The following is a 22,685-nucleotide window of genomic DNA, read 5'->3' as shown; positions in this document are numbered from 1 at the left end:
AGACAAACAATAAAATGTTTAAGATTAAAGACACTCATAGGTGAAACTCGGGGGAATCGTCATCCGGATCCATGTTAAGTGCCGACAACCGTGGTAGGAAAATTGATCGTGGTGAGAAGAAGGGTAAGAAGAAGTCTAAGAAGAGGTATCCATCAAAGGACCGAAGTGAAGCTATTTATTGGGGTTGCAATCAAAAGGGACACTTTTAAAGGAATTGGAAGAATTCTCCGGCGAAAGGTGTCAACTTTACCGCGAAAGATATGGATGATGCACTTTTATGTAGTTTTGAAGATTCGGTGGAGTCTTGGATCTTGGATTCAGGAGCTTCGTTTCATGCCTCACCCACTAGGAGTTTGATGACAAATTTTCGATCGTATAAAGGTAAGGTTAGATTGGCAAACAATAAAAAAAAACTTGAAATTGAAGGTATATGAGATGTTGTATTGAATACTACTCTTGGTTCTAATTGGACTTTGAAAGACGTGAGGTTCATTCCTAGGTTAAAAATGAAGCTTATCTCGGTCGGTCAATTGGATGAGGAAGGTAACGCGGTTACTTTTGAAAATCGCCAATGGAAGGTGGTTGAGGGTAGTTGTGTCGTGGATCGTGGACATAAAAGGGGAACACTTTATATGGTTGAAGTACTTGATAACGACACGGTGGTTGATACAGTTGATGTTGGAACCGATTCTACTCTATGGCACCGAAGACTCGGGCATATGAGTGATAATGGTATGAAGATGCTTGTTTCGGGTGGGGAAATTCCAGATTTGAAGAAAGTAAAGCTTGGGTCCTGCGAACATGTGTTTACGAGAAGTAAAAGAAGGTGACTTTCGGGAAATCGAGGAATACGCCCAAGTTGGTGAAACTGGAGCTAGTTCATACGGATGTATTTAGTCCAACGAATGTAGAATCACACGGAGGTTCTTGCTATTTTGTCACCTTCATTGACGATTCCACTCCAAAGATGTGGGTTTATTTTCTTAAAGCTAAATCTGATGTATTTGCTACTTTTGTGAAGTGAAAAGTTATGGTTGAGAATGGAACTAACTTAAAAGTGAAGTGCTTAAAGTCGGATAATGGAGGAGTATATGGTAGTTGATAGTGCTCGAAATGAACATATATTTAGGCACAATATCCTTCCAATATGTAAAGCTTTTAGTTGTAATTGTTCTATTTTTATGTAATATTCGTTTAAATAAATAAGTGCGAAGACAAAAGAAGAAAACGATGATTTGAAGACGCAAATGACCAAAAAGCTAAAATGTATAAGATATAATTCAAGTGGTTCAAATTATTGATGAGAAACGTCTAAAAATTACAAGAGTACGAGCCGCGGAACGCAAGGTACAAAATATCTCAGCATCCGAAAGGGCGTTCGAAAATCCGGAACCGGGACATAAACCGAGAAGAAACGTACGAGTCAACGGAGCTAAAATTACGAGTCAACTATGCACAAGAATATAATATAATATATATATATAATTATATAAAATTATATATATTATACAACAACAACAACAATACCCAATCCCATATGCGTGGGGTATGGGGGAGGTTGGATGTAGACAATCATTCCTGTATCCTAGAATAAAGAGAAATCATTTCTCCACCCCGAGTTAAACACTCACAAGAGCGGAGAAAGTCCTCCCTCTCTCTATTCGACGGGTAAAGAGATTGCTTTCAAGGGGACCTCCGGCCATGAAGAATGAGAAAAAGCAATAATAAATAAAATAAAAAAATAAAAAATTGAAATAAATAGATAAATATATAAAAAAGTAATAATAAATAGGAAAATAAAAAATAAATAAAATAAACAGTGACGCCATGAAAATGGTAGAATAAAATTTTCATGGGTTTTACATCGTGCCTGGAGTTCAATTTAGGCTCTAAGCGGCAGTCAAGTCGCCAATAAATCGACGCTTGCTAAGCCTCGCTTAACAGAACCGTTTATGGAAGGAAAAAAAAAGGAAAAAGTAGGAGTATATATATATATATATATATATATATATATATATATATATATATATATATATATATATATATATATATATATATATATATATATAAGGGAAAAAGAAGACGTACCTTAGACAGTAGGGCGAAGCTCAGGACAAAACGAGAGATGCTACAACTAAAAACAAAAACATAATACAAACCTAGAAACACAGACCAACAAACAAACAAACATGCATGCATGCATGCATACACACACACACACACATACATACATACACACAAACATACAGACACGCAAACACACAAACACACATACATACATACATACATACATACATACATACATACATACATACATACATACATACATACATACACAAACACACACACACATACACACATACATACATACATACATACATACATACATACATGCATACATACATACATACATACATACATACATACATACATACATACATACATACATGCATACATACAAGAAACCGTACGTAACCAATCAAAAAACATGAAAACCTGAAACGTACCCGCGAGCAAACATACAAACATACATAATAACAGACCCACATACGCATACAAACAAACATACAGAAACAAAAGATACAAGCCCGCATAAACACCAAATGCAACAAACAAAAAGCAAACAAATAAACATACAAACAAAACATACCCGCAACCACAACCTAATCCCTAAACAAGTAAACAAACAAACACACACAAGCAGACAAAAACCTACCCAGTAAAAAGAAGAGGGTCGGGTAATAAACAAAGCGCAGAAAAATACGCTACAAGACGAAACAAACAAACAAAGACAAACACAAGAACAACACAATAAAAGAAGACACAAAAACCCAAACACACAGACCCACGAACACACCAACATACCAAACCTACTCGTTAATTCTAATTCTAGTCCTCCACGCATTCCTATCAGAGGTCATGTCCTCGGTCAATAAAAGCTCCTTCAAGTCGAGATTTATTTTATCCTCCCACCTACGAGTAGGTCTACCCCTTCTCCTTACACCGTCAACCGTGAGTGCCTCGACTCTCCTAACAGGAGCGGTAAGAGGGCGCCTCCTTACATGTCCAAACCATCGGAGCCGTTCTTCTCTTTGCTTGTCGATGATGTTTCCAACTTTCAGGTTCTCCCTAAAAACACTATTTGGAATCCTATCCAACATGGTTTTACCGCATGTCCACCTAAGCATCCTCATCTCTGCCACCTCCATCCTTCTCTCTTGCGCCTTCATCATTGGCCAACACTCTGATCCGTATAACATGGCAGGTCTAATTGCCACCTTGAAGAATTTCCCTTTCAGCTTTAGAGGGATCTTCTTGTCGCATAAGACTCCAGTCGCTGCTCTCCACTTCACCCACCCTACTTTTATACGGTGCGACACGTCTTCATCTATCCTACCTGATTTGTGGAGCATCGAGCCTAGGTATCTAAACGAGGTTTGTGGACGCAAGATTTGGTCTCCAATGCAGATGTTCACTCCATCATCTTGTTCATCGTCGTTCCCATCGAAATTACCTCTAAGATATTCCATCTTTTGTCTACTAATTTGTAGACCATTACTTTCTAAGGCCACCCTCCATTGCTCCAGTCTTCTGTTAAGCTCCACCTTAGATTCAGACACAAGGACAATATCATCGGCAAAAATCAAGCACCAAGGGATACACTCTTGTATCCCTCGAGAAAGCTTGTCAAGGATTAAAGCAAAAAGAAAAGGGCTAAGGGCTGATCCCTGATGCAGGCCTACTTCTATAGGAAAAACTTCAGTACTCCCCACCGGCGTTCTAACACATGACTTCGCCCCTTCGTACATATCCCTGATAGCACTAATATATCTTCTCAAGATACTTCTACCATATAGGTTCTTCCAAATTAAGTTTCGTGGAACGCAATCGTAAGCCTTTTCCAGGTCTAAGAAAACCATCTCTAAGTTCTTTTGCTTTTCTCTATACCTCTCCATAAGGTTCCTAATAATATGAATTGCCTCTATCGAAGAGCGCCCTGGCATGAAACCAAATTGGTTCTCCGACACGTTCGTTTCGCGTCTAAGTCTAGTCTCAATCACTCTCTCCCAAAGTTTCATAGTATGGCAAAGTAATTTTATGCCTCTATAGTTACCGCAAACTTGAGCATCACCCTTGTTCTTATAGATGGGAATAGTCTCACTCAGTCTCCATTCCATAGGCATTTTAGAGCTTCGAAACATCTTGTTGAAAAGGCAAGTCAACCACCTAACACCATCATCGCTAAGGCACCGCCACGCCTCAATGGGGATCTGGTCCGGTCCCACAGCTTTATTTCTCCCCATCTTACGTAGTGCCGATCTTACTTCATCTTGATTGATCCTCTCACAATCCATGATGTTCTGAAATTGTTCAATATCACCGTCTTGCAGATCTCCGTGACGCTCGGGTCTGCCCCCGACGAAAAGAGATGCGAAATACCCTTCCCATCTTTTCCTAATTTCATCTTCCTTTACTAAAGTTTGACCAACTTCATTTTTGATAAACTTAATGTTATCAAGATCCCTGCGCCTTCACTCCCGTGCCTTGGCTATCCTGTAGATATCATTTGCTCCCTCTTTGGAATCCAGCTTCCTATACAGATCTTCATATGACTTTTCTTTTGCACGGGCTACAGCCTTCTTAGCTTCTTTTTTGGCTTCTTTATATCTTTCTTCAACCCTAGTTCTATCCGTCGGAGTCCCAACCTGGCAAGTGATAACCTGGCAAGTGATGAGCTCCCTGAACCTTAGTTGCTTAAGCGCGACTTTGTTTTGAACCTCATGACTATACCACCATGATTCTCTATCAGCCTTATGTCCCCTCGATGTTCCTATTGCCACACCTAAGGTTTCCTTGGCTACTTCTCTAATGGTGGACGCTAGACAATTCCACATCTGGTCCGCTTCATCGTGAGATACCATTTCCACTTCTGCATTAATTCTTTCTACAACCAAAGTTTTAAAAGTCTCTGCCTTCTCTCCGTTCAACTTCTTCCATAGGATTTTAGGTTGGGCGGGCCTAACCCTCCTGGTGGCACGTCTCCGAAGAGCCAAATCCATGACCAACAATCTGTGCTGGGAGGAGCATGTCCAGTCAGTCAGGACCTTACAGTCCCCACATGTCCTAAGATCTCCTTTGCGAAGTAACAAATAGTCAATCTGGGTACTATGACCCCCGCTATGGAATGTTGCTAACTGAGCACCCGTCTTCTTGAAAAACGAATTCACCACAGCCAAATCGTGACCAATATCAAAATCGAGAATAGAGAGCCCTTCCTCATTTCTTACTCCGTACCCAAAACCCCCATGGGCACCAGAATAACCCTCGACATCTGTTCCTATATGACCATTTAAATCTCCCCCAATGAGTAAATGATGGTCCGAAGGGCACGTCCTCACAACCTCGTCTAAGGATTCCCAGAAGAGTCTCTTTTCAGCTGCTCCAAGGCCCGCATGAGGTGCGTAAGCGCTAATGACAGTGTAGGTCACCTCCTGGATTACTAACCTAACCGACATAATCCTATCACTCCGTCTACTCACATCCACGACATTCACGTTATAGGGTGGGCCAATCATGATTCCAACACCGTTTCTAGCTACTCTCGATCCCGAGAACCACAACTTGTAATCCTTGATCTTAGCCGCCCCTCGACCCTTCCATCTAGTCTCCTGGACACACAAAATGTCCACTTTACGTTTACGTAAAGTCTCCACTAGTTCATACCATTTGCCGGTCAAAGTTCCCACATTCCAACTACCTGCTCTAATCCTAACCGGCTTTGCTAACCTATTGCCACTACTAGGCCCAAAAAAGCTACCCGCCCTAGAGCTAGAAGGACATGACCTCAAGTAACCATGAGAACATCTAGAGTCTATCTTATCCTATGAAACGAGAACGATAAAAAAAGGAATACGAAAAAAGACAAAATAATAATAATAATAATTAATAATAATATTAATAATATTAATAAGAATAATAAAAAAAACAAAAATTAGAACACTAGTAGGGATAATACAAAGTATCTAAGTAGAAGCAATAAAATCTTAGTGCTAACAAAAGCAGAATCAGTAATATACACCTAGATCGATACCTACCAAAACAAAAATCAATCCTAATTTAATAAGCAGAACACGAAAAAAGAGGCAGAAGCAGAAATCCAATAATACCAATTCAATAAACAATCCTAAAAGAGATAGTAAAATTACTAATTAAACTAAACGTATAATAGAGCAATATAATATATAATATAATCATAAAAGGAAAATAAAAATGGACAGAAACGCAAACACAGTCGGGTTCGGTCACGATGCGGTGGTCGGAGTTGCCCGGCAGTTGCTGAATCGAAAACAAAACTTCAAAAGGAAGCGTGGCAATGTTAACGCACCCCAAGGTCGGAAATTGGTCGAAAAATCCCTGAAAATTGTGCCGAAAAACACAAAACCGTCGAGATGGGTTTTAGCGCGTGGCGGCGCGTTAATAGACCATCGGCGATAAAACTAGTACGGGTGTGTTCGGAAAACGAATAGGAAAAAATTGGTAGCTGTAGCTTGGTCTAGATCTCTTTAATATTAAGAGCCGCCCACGTTTTTGGCAAGTATATGAGCTGGATCAGGAGGCCATGCGATCGCATGGGCAGAAGGCACAAAATCCCTGATCGCATGGGATGCTGTAGCTGGCCAAGTCTATAAATTGAGCAATTTTCGGACGAGTTATACACACCTTTTCTTCTTTCTTTCTCTTTACATTATATATATTTATAATTATAATTATAATTTTAATAATAATAATAAGGTTATTGTAAGAATGTTTTACGGGTTTTAAGTCGGAACTCTGCCCGTGTGACGCTACGCGATAAATAATCACTGTAAGCTATGTTCTTCCTTTTTAAATTAATGTCTTGTAACTAAGTTATTATTATACTTATTTGAGCTGGATTAATCGTGATGTTAGACTAAATATTAAGACGGGGTTATTAGATTTTGTACCATAATTAAGGTTTGAACAAAAGACCGACACTTGTGGACATTGGACTATTGACTATCAATAGATAGGGGGTATTGTCTAATCGAATGACAACTCATTAGAATCTGTCGAACCTATCTTCAAATTAGTTAATCTAATAATTATTAAAATGATTATGTATGTTCTATTTAGTGACGTTTATACGACATCTTTTACGATCATTTAATTAATTATTCGGGTTGGGTAATTAATTATTCATTCTGATCAAGTGGGTAAATTAATATTCATATCTCATTAAAACAGGGGTGGATTACATACAAGGATAATTGGTGTAATTGTTAACAAAGTATTAAAACCTTAGATTACACGCAGTCGATAACCCGGTGTAATTATTAACAAAGTATTAAAACCTTGTTACAGTTCGAATCCCTAATTAGTTGGAATATTTAACTTCGGGAATAAGGTTAATTTGACGAGCATTTTATAATTATGACCGATGGACTATTATGCACAAAAACCAGATAGGTATCAAATAAACTAGGACAAAGGACAATTAACCCGGGTAACAATTAATTAAAATTAAAACGTCAAACATCATGATTACGGAAGTTTAAATAAGCATAATACTTTTATTTCATATTTCATCGTACCTTTATTTACTGTCATTTTAATTACTGCAATTTAATTTATCACAATTTAAATTCTGTCATTTATATTATCATCATTTATCTTTACGCTTAAAATATAAAATCGACAAACCGGTCATTAAACGGTAAAAACCTCCTTTTATAATAATAATAATACTACTTATATATATATATATATATATATATATACACAAATATAGTTAATAAAAATATAGCGTTAAACTCAGCTAGCTCCCTGTGAAACGAACCGAACTTACTAAAAACTACACTACTCTACGATTAGGTACACTGCCTATAAGTATTGTAGCAAGGTTTAGGTATATCCCATCTATATAAATAAATAAAACTCATATAATATTACATCGTATTTCATATTAAAAATAATACTATTTCGTACTATACCTCGCACACATCAAGTTTTTGGCACCGCTGCCGAGGACTCGGTGAAAAACGCTATATTTTTGTACAAATATATTATTTCTTATTTCGTAAAAATATTTTGTTTAAGTGTTAAAAAAATAAAAAAAAATTAATATAAAAAAAATTTATATATATATATATATATATATATATATATATTTAAGAACTTTATTTATAAAATTAAAAAGTACTTTTATTTTTATGATTTTAAAATATAAGTTTATTATATTTTATATAAATATTCTATAAATATTTTGTAATTTAAAACAGAAAAAAAAATTTAAATTGGGCCGGAGCCTGTTAAAAACCTGGATCGATTCAGGAAGATCGCATGGCCCAGTAGACCAAAAATCATGCGGTCGGATGATCTGTCTGGACTGACACAACCTCAGACATTGATTACGCAATTAGGGTTTGATTTTTAATAATAATTATAATTAATTAATTAGAAATTAGGGTTTATTTATTTAATATTTAGTTTTAGTTTTTAATTAAATTTTATTTTTAAGTTCTAATTAGTTTTATTGATTATATAGATTAATACTTTTATAAAATAATAATATAAAAATAATATTTTTATAAAATTTGTATTTTTATCATTTTAGTTATAATTATTTTTAATCGTAATTTGTATATTTATCGTTCGTAATTAGTTTTAAGTTAGTTTTTGTCGTAGAATTTTTATATTTCGAGATTTTTAGGCTTTACCGTAAAATCCCTTAAGTGCTTTTTCTATAGACTAAGATTTAGGTGCTTTAAAATTATGCGACGCCATTTTAAAATTTTAGTGCCTATTAAGTTATTGCCGTTTTGGATATAGACTTCTTTTAAGCTTTAATTCCTTTAGACGCAACTTTTAATATTTAGTTTTTAGACTTTTAAGTTCCGACGCTCTAATTTCTTATTTTTGTTTTTCGACGTTTGTTTTTCGACTTTTTATTTTTCGATGTTTTTCGATGTAATCTTTTTCTTTCTCTTATTTCTCGACGCTCTAGTTTTTAGGACATAGATTTTATCTTCAAATTTTGACGAAAAAATTATTTTAAGCGGTTAAATTGATAGACATCCAAAATTTTCTTGTTCGTAGTAATAGTTGGATTTGTTAGTGACGAGTTGTGGGCTTCCGATTTAAAGGGTCCTGGCTACCTGCTGCATCTATTGGCTATTCGAAACGTGGGTAAAATCAGAAAAGTCTATTAATTTGATAACTTATATAATTTTTTTATTATTTTTTATAACTAATAGGATATTCAGTGAATGCACCGAGCAAAACGTTCACCACCTTTCACAAGTTCACCACCTGTAACTCGATCAAGACATCTAGCCAATATTATCGCCGTTGATTTTTCTTTAGAATCATCATCAAGTCGACCAATTACTCCTATTCAAATTTCCGATAATCCATTTTTTGAACCCGACCTCACAATTGAGAACCCGGGGGATATTCAAGGACAATTCAGAGATCATGAACCACTAATCATTCCTCCTGAACCACAAACCGTTAAATCAGAATCCTTTAGTGATTCGTATTCAACAAATTCAATTATGGAAGTAACGGAACCTCTAAGTATGGAAGACCGAATGAGAGCCACACGCATGGGCCAAGGTCACGCCATTATTAAGCCAGACATTAATGCGCCAGATTATGAAATCAAAGGACAAATCCTACACATGGTAACTAATCAATGCCAATATAGTGGTACGCCAAAAGAAGATCCAAACGAACATCTTCGAACTTTTAATAGGATCTGTACTCTATTCAAAATCAGAGAAGTTGAGGATGAACAGATCTATCTCATGTTATTTCCCTGGACTTTAAAGGGAGAAGCCAAAGATTGGTTAGAATCATTACCTGAAGGGGCGATTGACACATGAGATGTTTTAGTTGAAAATTTTCTTAAAAGATTCTTTCCGGCATCCAAAGCCGTGAGACTTCAAGGAGAAATTGTTACATTCACACAAAAGCCAAATGAAACATTATATGACGCATTGACAAGATTCGGAAAGTTGTTGAGAGGATGTCCTCAGCACGGTTTAGACACTTATCAAATAGTACAAATATTCTATCAAGGTGTCGACGTTGCTACACGAAAAGACATCAACACAGCAGCTGGTGGTTCCATTATGAAGAAAACCGCAACCGAAGCTCACAAAATTATTGAAAACACAACCTCCCACTCACATGAGTGGCATTAGGAAAAAAAATATCTTTCGTTCATCTAAAGCGGCTAGAGTCAATTCTAGCCATGACTTTGATTCCGTTTCCGCAAAAATAGATGCTTTCGAGAGACGAATGGAAAAGATGACTAAAGATATTCATGCAATACGAATCAGTTGTGAGCAATGCGGTGGATCACACTTAACGAAAGATTGTCACATTGAGCAACCAATGGAACAATGAGAGAATGTTTCCTACATGAACCAAAGGCCGGGAAATAATTATCAAAATAATTATCAACCGACTAGGCCAAACTTCAATCGAAATAAAAACATTCTTTACAATCCAAATGGACCCAACAATAACTTGTATAACCAACAAGGTCCGAATAACCAACCAACTCAAAAGAACACTTTCAATCAACAAAAACCTAGCTTGTATAAACCACCACAACAAATCGAAGAGAAAAAGTCAAATCTAGAAGAAATGATGGCAAAGCTAATGGAATCTCAAACACAATTTATTACATCGCAAACCCAAACAAATGAGAGATTTGATCAGTCATTAAGAACTAAACAAGCTTCCATTTTGAATCTAGAAAAACACGTGGGTACTCTTGCTAGCATGATGAGTGAGAGGGAACAAGGAAAGCTACCGAGTAATACTGAAGTAAATCCTCGGAATGAGAACGTTAATATGGTTTCAACGAATTCTGAAAAACCAGCATCAGAAGATGGGTAGGTTTTTGATGTGAGTAACAATGAAGAAGTTACAACACCACCACCACCCGAGTTTGTAAAGCCAGTGGTGGCACCATACAGACCACCCATCTCGTTTCCAAGAAAAGGAGTTGAGTATGAGAAAGTAATAGGTAATAAAGTATGTGATACCTCTGGAAAGAAGAAGAAGAATAAGAAAGTACAAGAAACAAAAACCGTAAAGATAAACCCGGTGAAGATAGTTCCACCAAAACCTCCACCCAGGTTGGGTGATCCGGGTGAATTTATTGTTCCTTGTCTACTTAGTGATTGTGTCATGTATGATGCACTAGCAGATTTAGATGCGAGTGTGAGTGTTATGCCTCTTTCATTATATAAGAGATTAGGAGTAGGTGAGTTAAGTCCAACAGAGATGATTGTCTGACTCTTTGATCAAACCATTAGGCACCCAGTTGGAATTGCTGACAACCTACCCGTTCAAGTGGGTAATTTAACCTTTCTAGTCGAATTCATTGTCATTGACATAGAAGAGGACTCAAACATTCCTCTAATTTTAGGTCGACCATTCTTAGCGTCCACCGGGGCGTTATTTGATGTAAGAGAGGGTAGAATGACATTTAGTAATTATGAAAAATCGATCACCTTTGTGAGTCGAAAGTCTAAATCTCCACCAACCAAAACCGTTGAACCAACAAAAACGATTGGTAAGAACCATATTGTTTTACCAACTCCAACGGTAGTGCTTAACAATAATAAAAAGCCTAAGTGTTGGGAAGATGAAGTAAAACCTAATGATGACCTGATAAAAAAAACCCCGTTGTTGATACGAAATTAAATGACCCCGTAATTAATAGTTCAATGAAAAAACCTATTAAACGGATTCGCGATGCTAGAACCAAGGGGAGCTTTAAGTTATGTAACCGGTTAGTATCCAATCTATCGCCTAAAGAAAAGGCGAAACTAGTTGAATTTGTGGATGTTACACAGGAATCCGACCAATGGCTTAAAGCAAAAGTCACAGATATGCAAATTGATTATGGTCCAAGAGAAATTGACAATGAAGTTAATCACAATTTCGACACCACAGCTACCTAACTGTGGGGAGATTCAGATGTTCTAAAAAGAAAATGCTGTCTAGAGTTAATTGTTATGTTCTAGAGTAGTTCCGAGAATGGAATCCGATTGGTCTTTTCCGCTAGCAGACACTAAAGAACTAGTTTTTCCCCCCATTCTAAATTTTTTGTTTTGTAGGTTTTGTATGAAATTAATATGCATTTTTAAATTTAAGTTTTGTGTGAATTTAAAAACAAAAATTACTTTATTTCATTAAGTTTAAAAAAAATGATTTCTAAAAATCGTCAAAAGTTAAAGACTAGGTCATAGAATCGAAATTGCTTTACCCGAAGGCGGGGCGATAAATTTTGTTATCATTATTTTTTATATTATTGATCTAAAGTATACCAAAAAAATTAAAAAAACCCAAAAATCTTTGCTTTTAAAACAATCGCTTTAAAAATGGCAAATTTTAAATTTTGTCGAGGGACGGACTAGGTAAACATACCGAAACTACCTAAAGTAAAAGGAAACAAAATTTTAAAAAATTATTCATTTAAATTGTTTTAATAAATAAAGGTTTTATAAATATATATATATATATATATATATATATATATATATATATATATATATATATATATATATATATATATATATATATATATAATATATATTATATATATGTTTGTAGTTTATGTACAAAACAGGGTAAAACAGCACACTTTCAAAGAATGGCATTAAAGTTCAGCAAAAGCTACTAATTTTGATGACAAGACGCAAAATATCAAATGTGATATAAAATAATATGTTTGCAAACTCGGTATTTTTAATCACTTTTCTACACTAATCACCCTCATGAATTTATATACAAATATAGTTAATAAAAATATAGCGTTAAACTCAGCTAGCTCCCTGTGGAATGAACCGGACTTACTAAAAACTACACTACTCTACGATTAGGTACACTGCCTATAAGTGTTGTAGCAAGGTTTAGGTATATCCCATCTATATAAATAAATAAAACTCGTATCATATTACGTCGTATTTCATATTAAAAATAATACTATTTCGTACTACACCTCGCACACATCAGTAGTCTTGAGTTTAAATATCATTGTGCAAAGCTCGATATTAAGTTGTTAAAGACGGTACTGAAGACACCTCAACACAACGGGGTCCCCGAACATATAAACCATACGTTGAATGAAAGGGCTTTGAGGTAAAGGGTAAAGAGAAATGGGCTTGTAAGTTATGTAAAAGTTTGTATGGATTGAACCAAGCACCTCGGCAATGGTACTTAAAGTTTAATGAGTTTATGAAGAAGATTGATTTCTTAAGATGTTAAACGGATCATTGTTGCTACTTGAAAAAATTCAAGTCTTCTTACACTATCTTATTGTTGTATGTTGATAATCAACAAGTTGAAGAGATTACTTTCCCATGAGTTTGAGATGCAAGATCTTAGTGGTGCTAGATAAATACTTGGAATGAGTATTTCGCGTGAGCATGTGAAAGGTACTTTGTACTTGTCTCAATCTAAATATATTGAGAAAGTTGTATAGAGGTTTAACACGTAGAATTCAAAGGCTCATTTTATACCTTTGGGTAGCGCGATAAAGATATCGAAAAGTCAATCACCTAAAACAGAGGAAGAAAAAGCGAAGATGGAAAAGGTTCTGTATGCATCGGTCATGGGTAGTGTTATGTATGTCATGGTTTGTACGAGACCGAATATTTCCCATTCAGTGGGAGTTGTGAGCCTTTATATGTCTAATCCGGGAAAAGAGCGATTAAAAGCGGTCAAATGGTTGCTTTGGTACTTTAAAGGTACTTATAGTATAGGATTGTACTTCTCTAAAATCAATTTCATACTAAGGGGTTATGCGGATGCTAATTTAGGTAGATGTGATGATTCGGGGAAAAAGCACTACGGGTTATGTTTTCATAATAGGGAAGACGACGGTTAGTTGGATGTCTCGACTACAAAGGAGTGTTGCTTTTTCAACCACGGAGGCTGAAGATAAGATTTCTTAGGAGAGCTGGTTAAAAGATAAGACTATTTGTATTGTGATAATCAAAGTGCGGTTCATCTTGGAAAAAATCCGGTGTTTCATAGTCGTACGGAACACATCAAGTTAAGGTATCATTTTATTCGAACATATAAAAGATGGCACTTAAATATTAAAGAAAGTCCTTGGTTCGAAGAATCCCGTAGATATGCTGTGACACCCCGCCAAAATCGCCATTGATGCGGTATGTCAACATCTGGTCCCATTGTGAGGTATTGACATATATATGATGCATAGTGATGATTTTGAATGTAGAGTCTTTCAAATTATCCATAAATGACTCGTTGTAATGTTGCTTTCAATTAGCAAATGCACAGCGGAAGCATTATATATGACCTCAGAATAAACATGCTAAAACGTGTCAACCAAAAAGTTGGTGAGTTCATAAGTTTATCATAAATCATGATTTCAGTATATATATGATAGACCACAAGATTTCAGTTTCAATAAATAAATAAATACACTGCAGTGTATAAAAGTATTACATGTTGTGAGCACCCGGTAACTAGCCTTAACAAAGTTTTTACCCCATGAGTTATAATAATAGGTACACCGAATCAAGTGCATGTTTGTTAACCTCGAAGTACTAAACACCCGTTCTTCTAAGCCAATATAAATTATTGACTAGTACAACATATTGGGTGGGGGTGTTAACCCGATAGATCTATCATTAGGATTCGCGCCATCGGTACAAAGACCAATGTTTAAAGTTACCAAGCTAGGGGATTTTTGATTCAAACCCACGTAGAACGAAGTTTTTGTACTTGTGTTTATTTTGTCAAATAGTTATAAAATAGTGCATGTATTCTCAGCCCAAAATATAGATAAAAAGGGAGCAAATGAACTCACAATACGATACGATAGTTTGTAGTTAATATGTGTATGATGGAACTGAACAAGTGCAGAGTTGACCTCGGATTCACGAACCTATATCAAGTATATATATTAACACATATACTTGTAATTGAATAAGTTTATATATATTATTTCACTTGTTATATATATATATATATATATATATATATATATATATATATATATATATATATATATATATATAAGTATTTGTTTGATAAAATGATTTTAATAATGATAATGAATAAAGAGTTGTATTATTTTGTAATAATAATAATAATAATATTCATAATGATAATAGTTATAATAATAATAATAATAATAATAATAATAATAATAATAATAATAATAATAATAATAATAATAATAATAATAATAATAATAATAATAATAATAATATAGTGTTGATGATAGCAAAAATAATAATTTTTGTAAAAATGATAATAATGGTAATACTTTTTAATAATAATAATACTAATAAAGATAGTCATATTAGTAATAATAATAATGTTAACATTAATAATAATACTTATAAATATAAAATGATACTAATACTAATAACAATGATAATAATAATAATTTGTAATGTTTTCAAAATAATAATAATAATAATAATAATAATAATAATAATAATAATAATAATAATAATGATAATATTATTTAAAATGATAATAATAATACTAATAATCTTAAGGATATTAATAATAATACTTATAATGATGTTAGTAGTAGTAGTAGTAGTAATAATAATAATAATAATAATAATAATAATAATAATAATAATAATAATAATAATAATAATAATAATAATAATAATAATAATAATAATAATAATAATAAATAAATGAGAAACTACCTTAATAGGCTTTTCTAAAAAAAAATGCCCCGAACCGGGCTCGAACCCGTGACCTCTTGCTAACCCGAATACCCCTCAAACCATTCTTCTGTTTCAGTTTTTTAGTTTTAAACCTTATAGGATTTTATTTAACCCTTCTTTCTGTGTTACTCTTCTTCTTCCTCATAACAGTCGACCAGGGACCAATACTAATCTATCAACGATTTAGTTAATAAATTTTAGGATTTAGAATTGATACAGAAACGATTAGTGGGTGACTAAATTAACTAAAACATAAAAAAATAAAACAGACCTGCTGTTGCTGTTCGTAAAAAAATAACTTCAAAAGCGAATTCGATTTTTAAACAGTTTTTAGACAAAGATTACAACATCAATTATACTCTAAACCTTCCTTAGAAACTTTATGAATACTTAATTGATCCTAAAACATCAAATACCAATTCGAATTTTGCCAAGAACAAAAAGTTCGACTTTTTAGAAATTAACTTTGACTCTAAAATTAAAGCTCGATATAATGAATTGGAAGATGAGATTTTGCAGAAATTTCGAACAAATGAATCGTAACATAACTGCAATTTTATTTTTTGAAATTGGATTCGAAATCGAGTTTTTGGAAAATAAACCAAGAATAGAGATATACGGTTTAAAAAAATAAATTTCTGTTTTGTTTTACAATTTGCAGTAGGTAATTGAATGTGAGAATAACAGATGAAGATTGATTGTTTTATAACAAAAAGTGATCGACAAATACAATTCTTTAGCCAGTAGAACATTAAAAAATAATCGAAGATATATAAAAAATATTGGATCACGACTAAACAGGAATAATAAAAAAAATCACGATTAAATAAAAAAAATAAAAAGCTAGATCTGATTTAATTAAAATAATTAAAATCAGATTTTGATTAAAAGGAAATGAATAAAAAATAAAAAGTGAATTACCTAATTTCTAACCTAATTTTTATTAATAATTAATATTAATAATAAAATAATAATCCTTTTAATAATAATAGAATTAATAATAATATTATTATTAATAGTAATAATAATAATAATAATACCAATAATAATTATACTTTTAATACTATTAACAATAATAATAATAATATTATTAATGGTAAAAATAATGATAACGATATTAATATGACAATATTAATGATAAAAATGACAATTTTAATTATAATTAATAATAATGATAATAATCATTATAAAATGTTAACAATACTATTAATAATAATAATATTATTAATAATAAGTTGTATTAATAATAATGATATTTATTTTAATCTTATCACTTTTAGTAAAAGTGATAATACTAATAATATTAATGATAATAATAATTATTAATAATAATAATATTAATAATATTGAGAGTAATAATACTTGTAAATGATGATAAATAATAATAATATTAATATTACAAATTAATATTAATACATAATTATTTACAAATAATGGTTCGTGAATCGTCGGAATTAGTCAAGGTTAAATGAAATCATGTAAAGATTTTAAATTTTTGTCGGAAATTTTTGGGTTGTCACATATGCTTACTAAGGTGGTGACGACGGACAACTTGAGGTTTTGCATTGCCTCAACTGGTCTTCTCGTGAATTGATAAGAGAAGACAGCCGACTAGAGAGATGGAGAGATGATGGTTCTATTCTAACAAGAAGTGTTGAAGACCTTGTATCAAAAGTCTACTCATCCGAATAATGTGTTGAGTGTGCGTGTTCCAAATGGTGTTTTGACGGTATGAATGATTATTTAATGTTCTTGGTTAGTTTGTTGAAGTGTTGGGTTGATGAAGATTGGGTTTTGATTAAAGTCTCCTTCAAATGGAAGATTGTTGGAGTGAGGGAGTTTAAACAAAACAAGAAATTGTTGCGGCTATGAAACTCATGACCGTGAAGAGTGGAGTCGCGATCGCGACTTGGTTTTGGTCAGGACATGCTAAAGGGAAAGACTAGCTCGCGACTGGAATTTCTCCTCGAACGATAACTTGCGAACGCGAGTCATATGCTGGGAGGAGACTCGCGATCGTGAGAAAGGTACTGGGCGGCCAGAATTTCTAGATTCAAGAAACTTGTTCGTTAAGTCGTTTCCTTGTTTAGTTTCCTATATAAAAGGACCCTATTGTAACCCATTAGAGATGGCAAAAAAACCCATACCCGATGGGGAAACCCGAAACCTGATATTTTTTGGCCGAGTTCGGGCCGGGTAAATGGGTCTTGGGTAGGGTATGGGGATGGTTTTAATTTTTTTTTTTGCGGGTTCGGGTCCGGGGATGGTTTTAGACACAACCTAATTACCCGGCCCTGATATAGCCGAAAGGGACGGTTTTTATTCGCGCGGTGTCGTCAGGCCGCGACTCGCCAAGATCAGCCACTCGTGGGAGGAAGGTACTGTTTTAAATTTATAATTAGCGGGGCTTAAATCTCATTACTCCTTATAAGTAAGGGAAGTATGACCTAGAGTCGTATTTTTGAGATATCAGTAGAATCGAACCTATATTTTAGCCTTAGATAGTTAGGGAGTAGTGAATATTTATTTTGGGATTTTCTAATTTATAAGACAGATAAAGTAAATACGATAAAATTCGTAATTCAAATAAGGTTAAAGTGAGTGCATACTATGACTTCATCAGTTATTTTGCCGAGATTATGGAATGCTGGCTCATGAATAGGCAGAGGCCTTGTATTCATTACACTGGTCCTAAACGCCCCTGTCATAAGACATGTCACTGGGTACTGCGTTAGGCTTGAAGATTCTGAATAGACAGCAACGTCCCTTACCCCCGACGCCCGTGCAGTCTGACTACAGGCATACACGTTCAGACGGCTCATCCAATTGAGCGACTCAGTTGGGTGACGTATTAACATTCCAAAATGGTCTAAACATTCTTAAGCATAATAGAGTACATGGTTACCATATCCGAGAGATGTGATGTGCTTCAATGCTTTCGTTAATGATTGGTAAAAGATAGTTAGGCCCTTAAAAAGAGTTCAACCATAAAGAACACCATGGCCAAGTCAAGCTGACTTCCATGAACACGTTCAGTTATCCTAACGGTCCAATCCTTTATGTGTCTAAACAAACAGTTCCTTAATTAACTAAGAATCCCTCAAGCGGGGTACAATGCTTGAGACCGCGTTATGGTGCAGTGTACTGGTCAACACTAACCGTGTTCCATGGCCTTACTTAGCAGAGGTACAGCTTACAACAACTGATGTGCTTCAGCGTGCACGTACGAAGTTTATATGCTTGGTGACTACACTAGCATGGTCTAGGACAGACAATGTACTAAGGGTCTAGTCAGATGTTTCACTACGAAAGAGTCCTCAGTCGGAATCCAAAGCTTGATAGACTTACTACAACCGGTGTGCCTTAGTCGATCTTACGTTGTATCCGATAGACTTCGCTTACCAAGGGGTGACACAGATAGTGTACTCTGAATTGAGGTTCGCGACTTCCCAATAACAGAGCCTATAACTACGTTCTATTAGTTGGAAAATCGATTGAGTTTAAAGCATAATCGGAAAGCATTTCGACAGCATACACAAACCATAATATTATTTCGGCATTATAACTGCTTACATCATAGCATACATTAAAAAGAACTACTCGCTAATATTGGCAACAATATCATAAAACATTATATAAGATAAAGGATAGAAGTACCAGTAGATTGAACGAGTTCCGAATACAAAAGTGACAACTTCAAGACTCCAGACCGCTCCTAATACAATCTTCTGTGTTCTTCTCCGGGTACTAGGTTTCCCGCACAGAGTCGAAGGCCTTGAGAGTATGACTAATATTATACAAGAGAGAGAAAGAAGTGAATTGAAGTATGTGTTGGAATGAATGACAAAGACCCTTTAAATAGACTAAAAATTTGCAAAATCCGCCTGGCAGCCCGTATGGTGGCCCGTATTTGGCAGGCCGTATGGCTGGCAGCCCGTTTTCTGAGGGCGTTTGCCGAGCCGTATGGCAGGCTGTATCCCATACAAGCAGGCCGTATGGAAGCCCGTATGGCAGGCCGGTTCTGATGCTGGTCAGCCTTGATTCTCTGGATCATAACTTGATTTCTTGTCTTTCACCGTTTTCGCTCTAGAATCTTCATTTTAGCTCTGATTCTCTTGATTCTTTTTGCACCGCCTTCGTAATTATTTGTTCTTCAATTCTAACCGATGAAGTGGGTATTTTACTGACAAAGTTCGAATGTTTCTTGTTTTTGGGCCTCAATAAGGGGTGAAAACGTGACTTTTTAGCCGATATCAAATATCCCACACTTAGACTTTGCTTGTCCTCAAGCAAACTCTTATTCTTAAGAATCTTTTCGGTGTTTCTTTTCTAATAGCCTAAGCGGTTTGCTTTTATTATAAGAGCAAAAAGATAAGGTGAGTTATCTATGTTAGGATTGAAATTATCTCTGCAAGCATGCGAGGAGGTTACATGATATAGGCTAGCTTTCATGGGTCACTCAAATTACTCAAGTGTTTAGGATTCCCTATGATCTAAGAAATGAATACACTCATAGTCAGTCATGCTGCACCCATCGTCATAGGCTTGATAGAGACTCAAGTCCTTGCTGCTAATGCGAGAACGGTAGTAATCTCAGCTTTACAGGTCATTTGTCAAAATGGGAAAGGAATTTTGGAGTGGTAGTGAAGTTGTTTTTGAGGGGTGAGAAAAAGGGTAATGTAGTCTTTATACAGACTTTTATTCGGATAGATAGGAGTGCTGAAGTATTTTGAGAAGCACTTTTTGAACTTTTCTTCATTTTCGGTCGAGTTCTCTTCGGCGTTTCTCTTATTTAGTTCTGCTCCTTTTTTTTCAGAACTATAAATTTTTTTTTTTGGAGACTTCATTTCGAGAAACTTTTTGCTGTTAAACTTTTTCAAGACCTTTGCCATGATACTTGAGAGGTTTATAACATCGGGTTTTCGAAAGGAATCTCATTTTCTGGATTTTTCGAGAAATAGTAAAGGTGATTTGGATGTGGTGGTGGAGTAGAAGTAGTGGAGGTGCGGAAGGTTTATGTTTGACAAATGGCTAGCTATTTTGATTACCGCCGGATCACATTTCGCTGCTTGGAGATGTAGATCTAAAGCAAGTTCTGATTCTGAGCACAGACATCGGCACTCTCAAAGTGAAGCATTAAGGATGAATGCTGGTCTTATTTGAGGTGCCTCACCATAATCAATTTAGGTCGATAATGCCTTAGTCATGCAATGCTCTATTAGAGATTTCAATCTAACAAGAATTCCTCCTTACTTAAGCCTTAATTTTATTGACAAACGTTTTAGGTTTTCAAAAATACTCTTTCGAAAAGGGTTTCTTTTGCAAAAATTTCGAAATTTGGCTTAAGGACTTGGAATCTTCGTAATGGGTTATTATAATATAGCATAAAAAGATACCAACATCCCACACTTAGACGAACATTGTCCTCAATGTTCCTAGTGTATCCCACACTTAGGAGTTTTAGTTGAAGATTTGGGAGTATTTGTCTAGTGTTAATATTAGGTATTATCCCATACTTAGTGATAAGCTAAGATGTGGCATAATTTGAATCTTGAGCTAGTAGTGAACAGAAAGAAATACCCCTAGCAGATGCGGCTGACTTCCTTGCTTCTTTATCGGCTCATTTGTCATCCTTTATTCTTCTACTCTACTTTATTGCATGGGTTACTTCCCGAGAAGCGCTTTTGTTTAAGGTCGTTGGCTCGACCGTTATGATGCTTCAAAAAGAAAACATTCCTCGCTGATGGTTGTGATCTTGGTTTTCTCGAGGAAATGTGAGTCTTGGTGGATAAATCCTGAGAAAGTGTCGGACCAATAGTGATAACAGATCCGGTACTTCTCTTGAAGATCTTCTGAAAGATAAGTAGTGCGCAGTTTCGGCTCTTGATAAGTCCTGAAGTCCGACGAGGATATGATCCACAGCTCTGCTTGTTGACCCATGAATGTCAATCATAGAAGCAGTGCTGGTGTTGATTATTTCTCTGATGGGATGCTCATTTCGGAGGTCTTCAAACAATGTTAGAAACTGTATCTTTAGAATTTCGAAGTCTTCGGAACGGTGATCTCCACAGTAAGAGTCAGTAGCTTTGCACAGATTTACTAAGAGGCAAAGCTGAAAAGAAGTGAACAACAATCCTAATCCGAGTATTAATTTCACCATCTTTGAGTATATCTCCCGACATCCAGCTTTAAATGTGAAACTAGGATCTGGGGACTCGTGGAAGATACGTGATAGCTGCTTCGTAACGTAGGTGGCAATATTGACTCGATCTGGTTCAAGATGACAGAACGGATTGTTTCGTCTTGCTTCCTCCATAACAGCGTCTTGTAACTCTTTGATAATCAGATTAGCGTGGTGATCAATTGTTACGTAAATCACTAGTCTGTCTGGTGTGCTTTCGAAATTATCTATATCCAAAAGAGCGAAAAAACTGTGAATATCCTCGATCATTTGCAAATCAGAATGATAAGTCGGGCGGTCGGTGGAAAGATCCATATGCTTCCGGATGAGAGTCAGTAGTGCTCGTTGGTTTCGTGAGAACGGAAGTGCAGATCTGGCTAAGGCATTATAAACCTTAGAGTAAATGATCTTCTGATCTCGACAGAATCTTGTTTCGAGAATAGTGCGAGCCACTGAATTATGCTCTCGTTGCTTTTCTTCGTGATGGATATGATCGTGAAGAGAATTGATAGAGTCTTGAATGTGTTCTTCTAGGATTTCAACATCATTGTCTTCTCTTCGGAGATAGAGGTGGTTTCCTCTCTGATAGCCATGATTCGTTCTGTTAAGCGTAGCGAAAAGTCAATGGTTGACTTCCGGATGGCTTCGAGAATGTCTTCAAATTCATCGGTATCATTGATGAAGGTGATCATGTCTGCGTGTGTGGATATAACCAGAATTTGATCTGAGAAAGAGTTCGG

General features: G+C 35.1%; 1 protein-coding gene across 1 annotated transcript; it reads right to left on the bottom strand.

The window, feature by feature from the left end:
* Positions 1 to 2,089: 2,089 nt before the first annotated feature.
* On the bottom strand, positions 2,090 to 8,426 carry LOC139899978 (uncharacterized). Its single transcript, XM_071882798.1, has 6 exons — positions 8,418 to 8,426; positions 4,545 to 5,882; positions 4,115 to 4,469; positions 3,330 to 3,799; positions 2,497 to 2,670; positions 2,090 to 2,128 (listed from the first exon to the last, which is right to left on the bottom strand). The coding sequence occupies exons 1-6, from the start codon at positions 8,424 to 8,426 to the stop codon at positions 2,090 to 2,092; spliced, it is 2,385 nt and encodes a 794-aa protein (XP_071738899.1).
* Between the last annotated feature and the right edge of the window lie 14,259 nt (positions 8,427 to 22,685).

The sequence above is a fragment of the Rutidosis leptorrhynchoides genome, chromosome 3 (genome assembly GCF_046630445.1).
Source record: "Rutidosis leptorrhynchoides isolate AG116_Rl617_1_P2 chromosome 3, CSIRO_AGI_Rlap_v1, whole genome shotgun sequence".
Taxonomy (NCBI): Eukaryota; Viridiplantae; Streptophyta; class Magnoliopsida; order Asterales; family Asteraceae; genus Rutidosis; species Rutidosis leptorrhynchoides.
The sequence above is the reverse complement of the archived record's forward strand: the minus strand, read 5'-3'. Positions and strand labels throughout refer to the sequence as shown.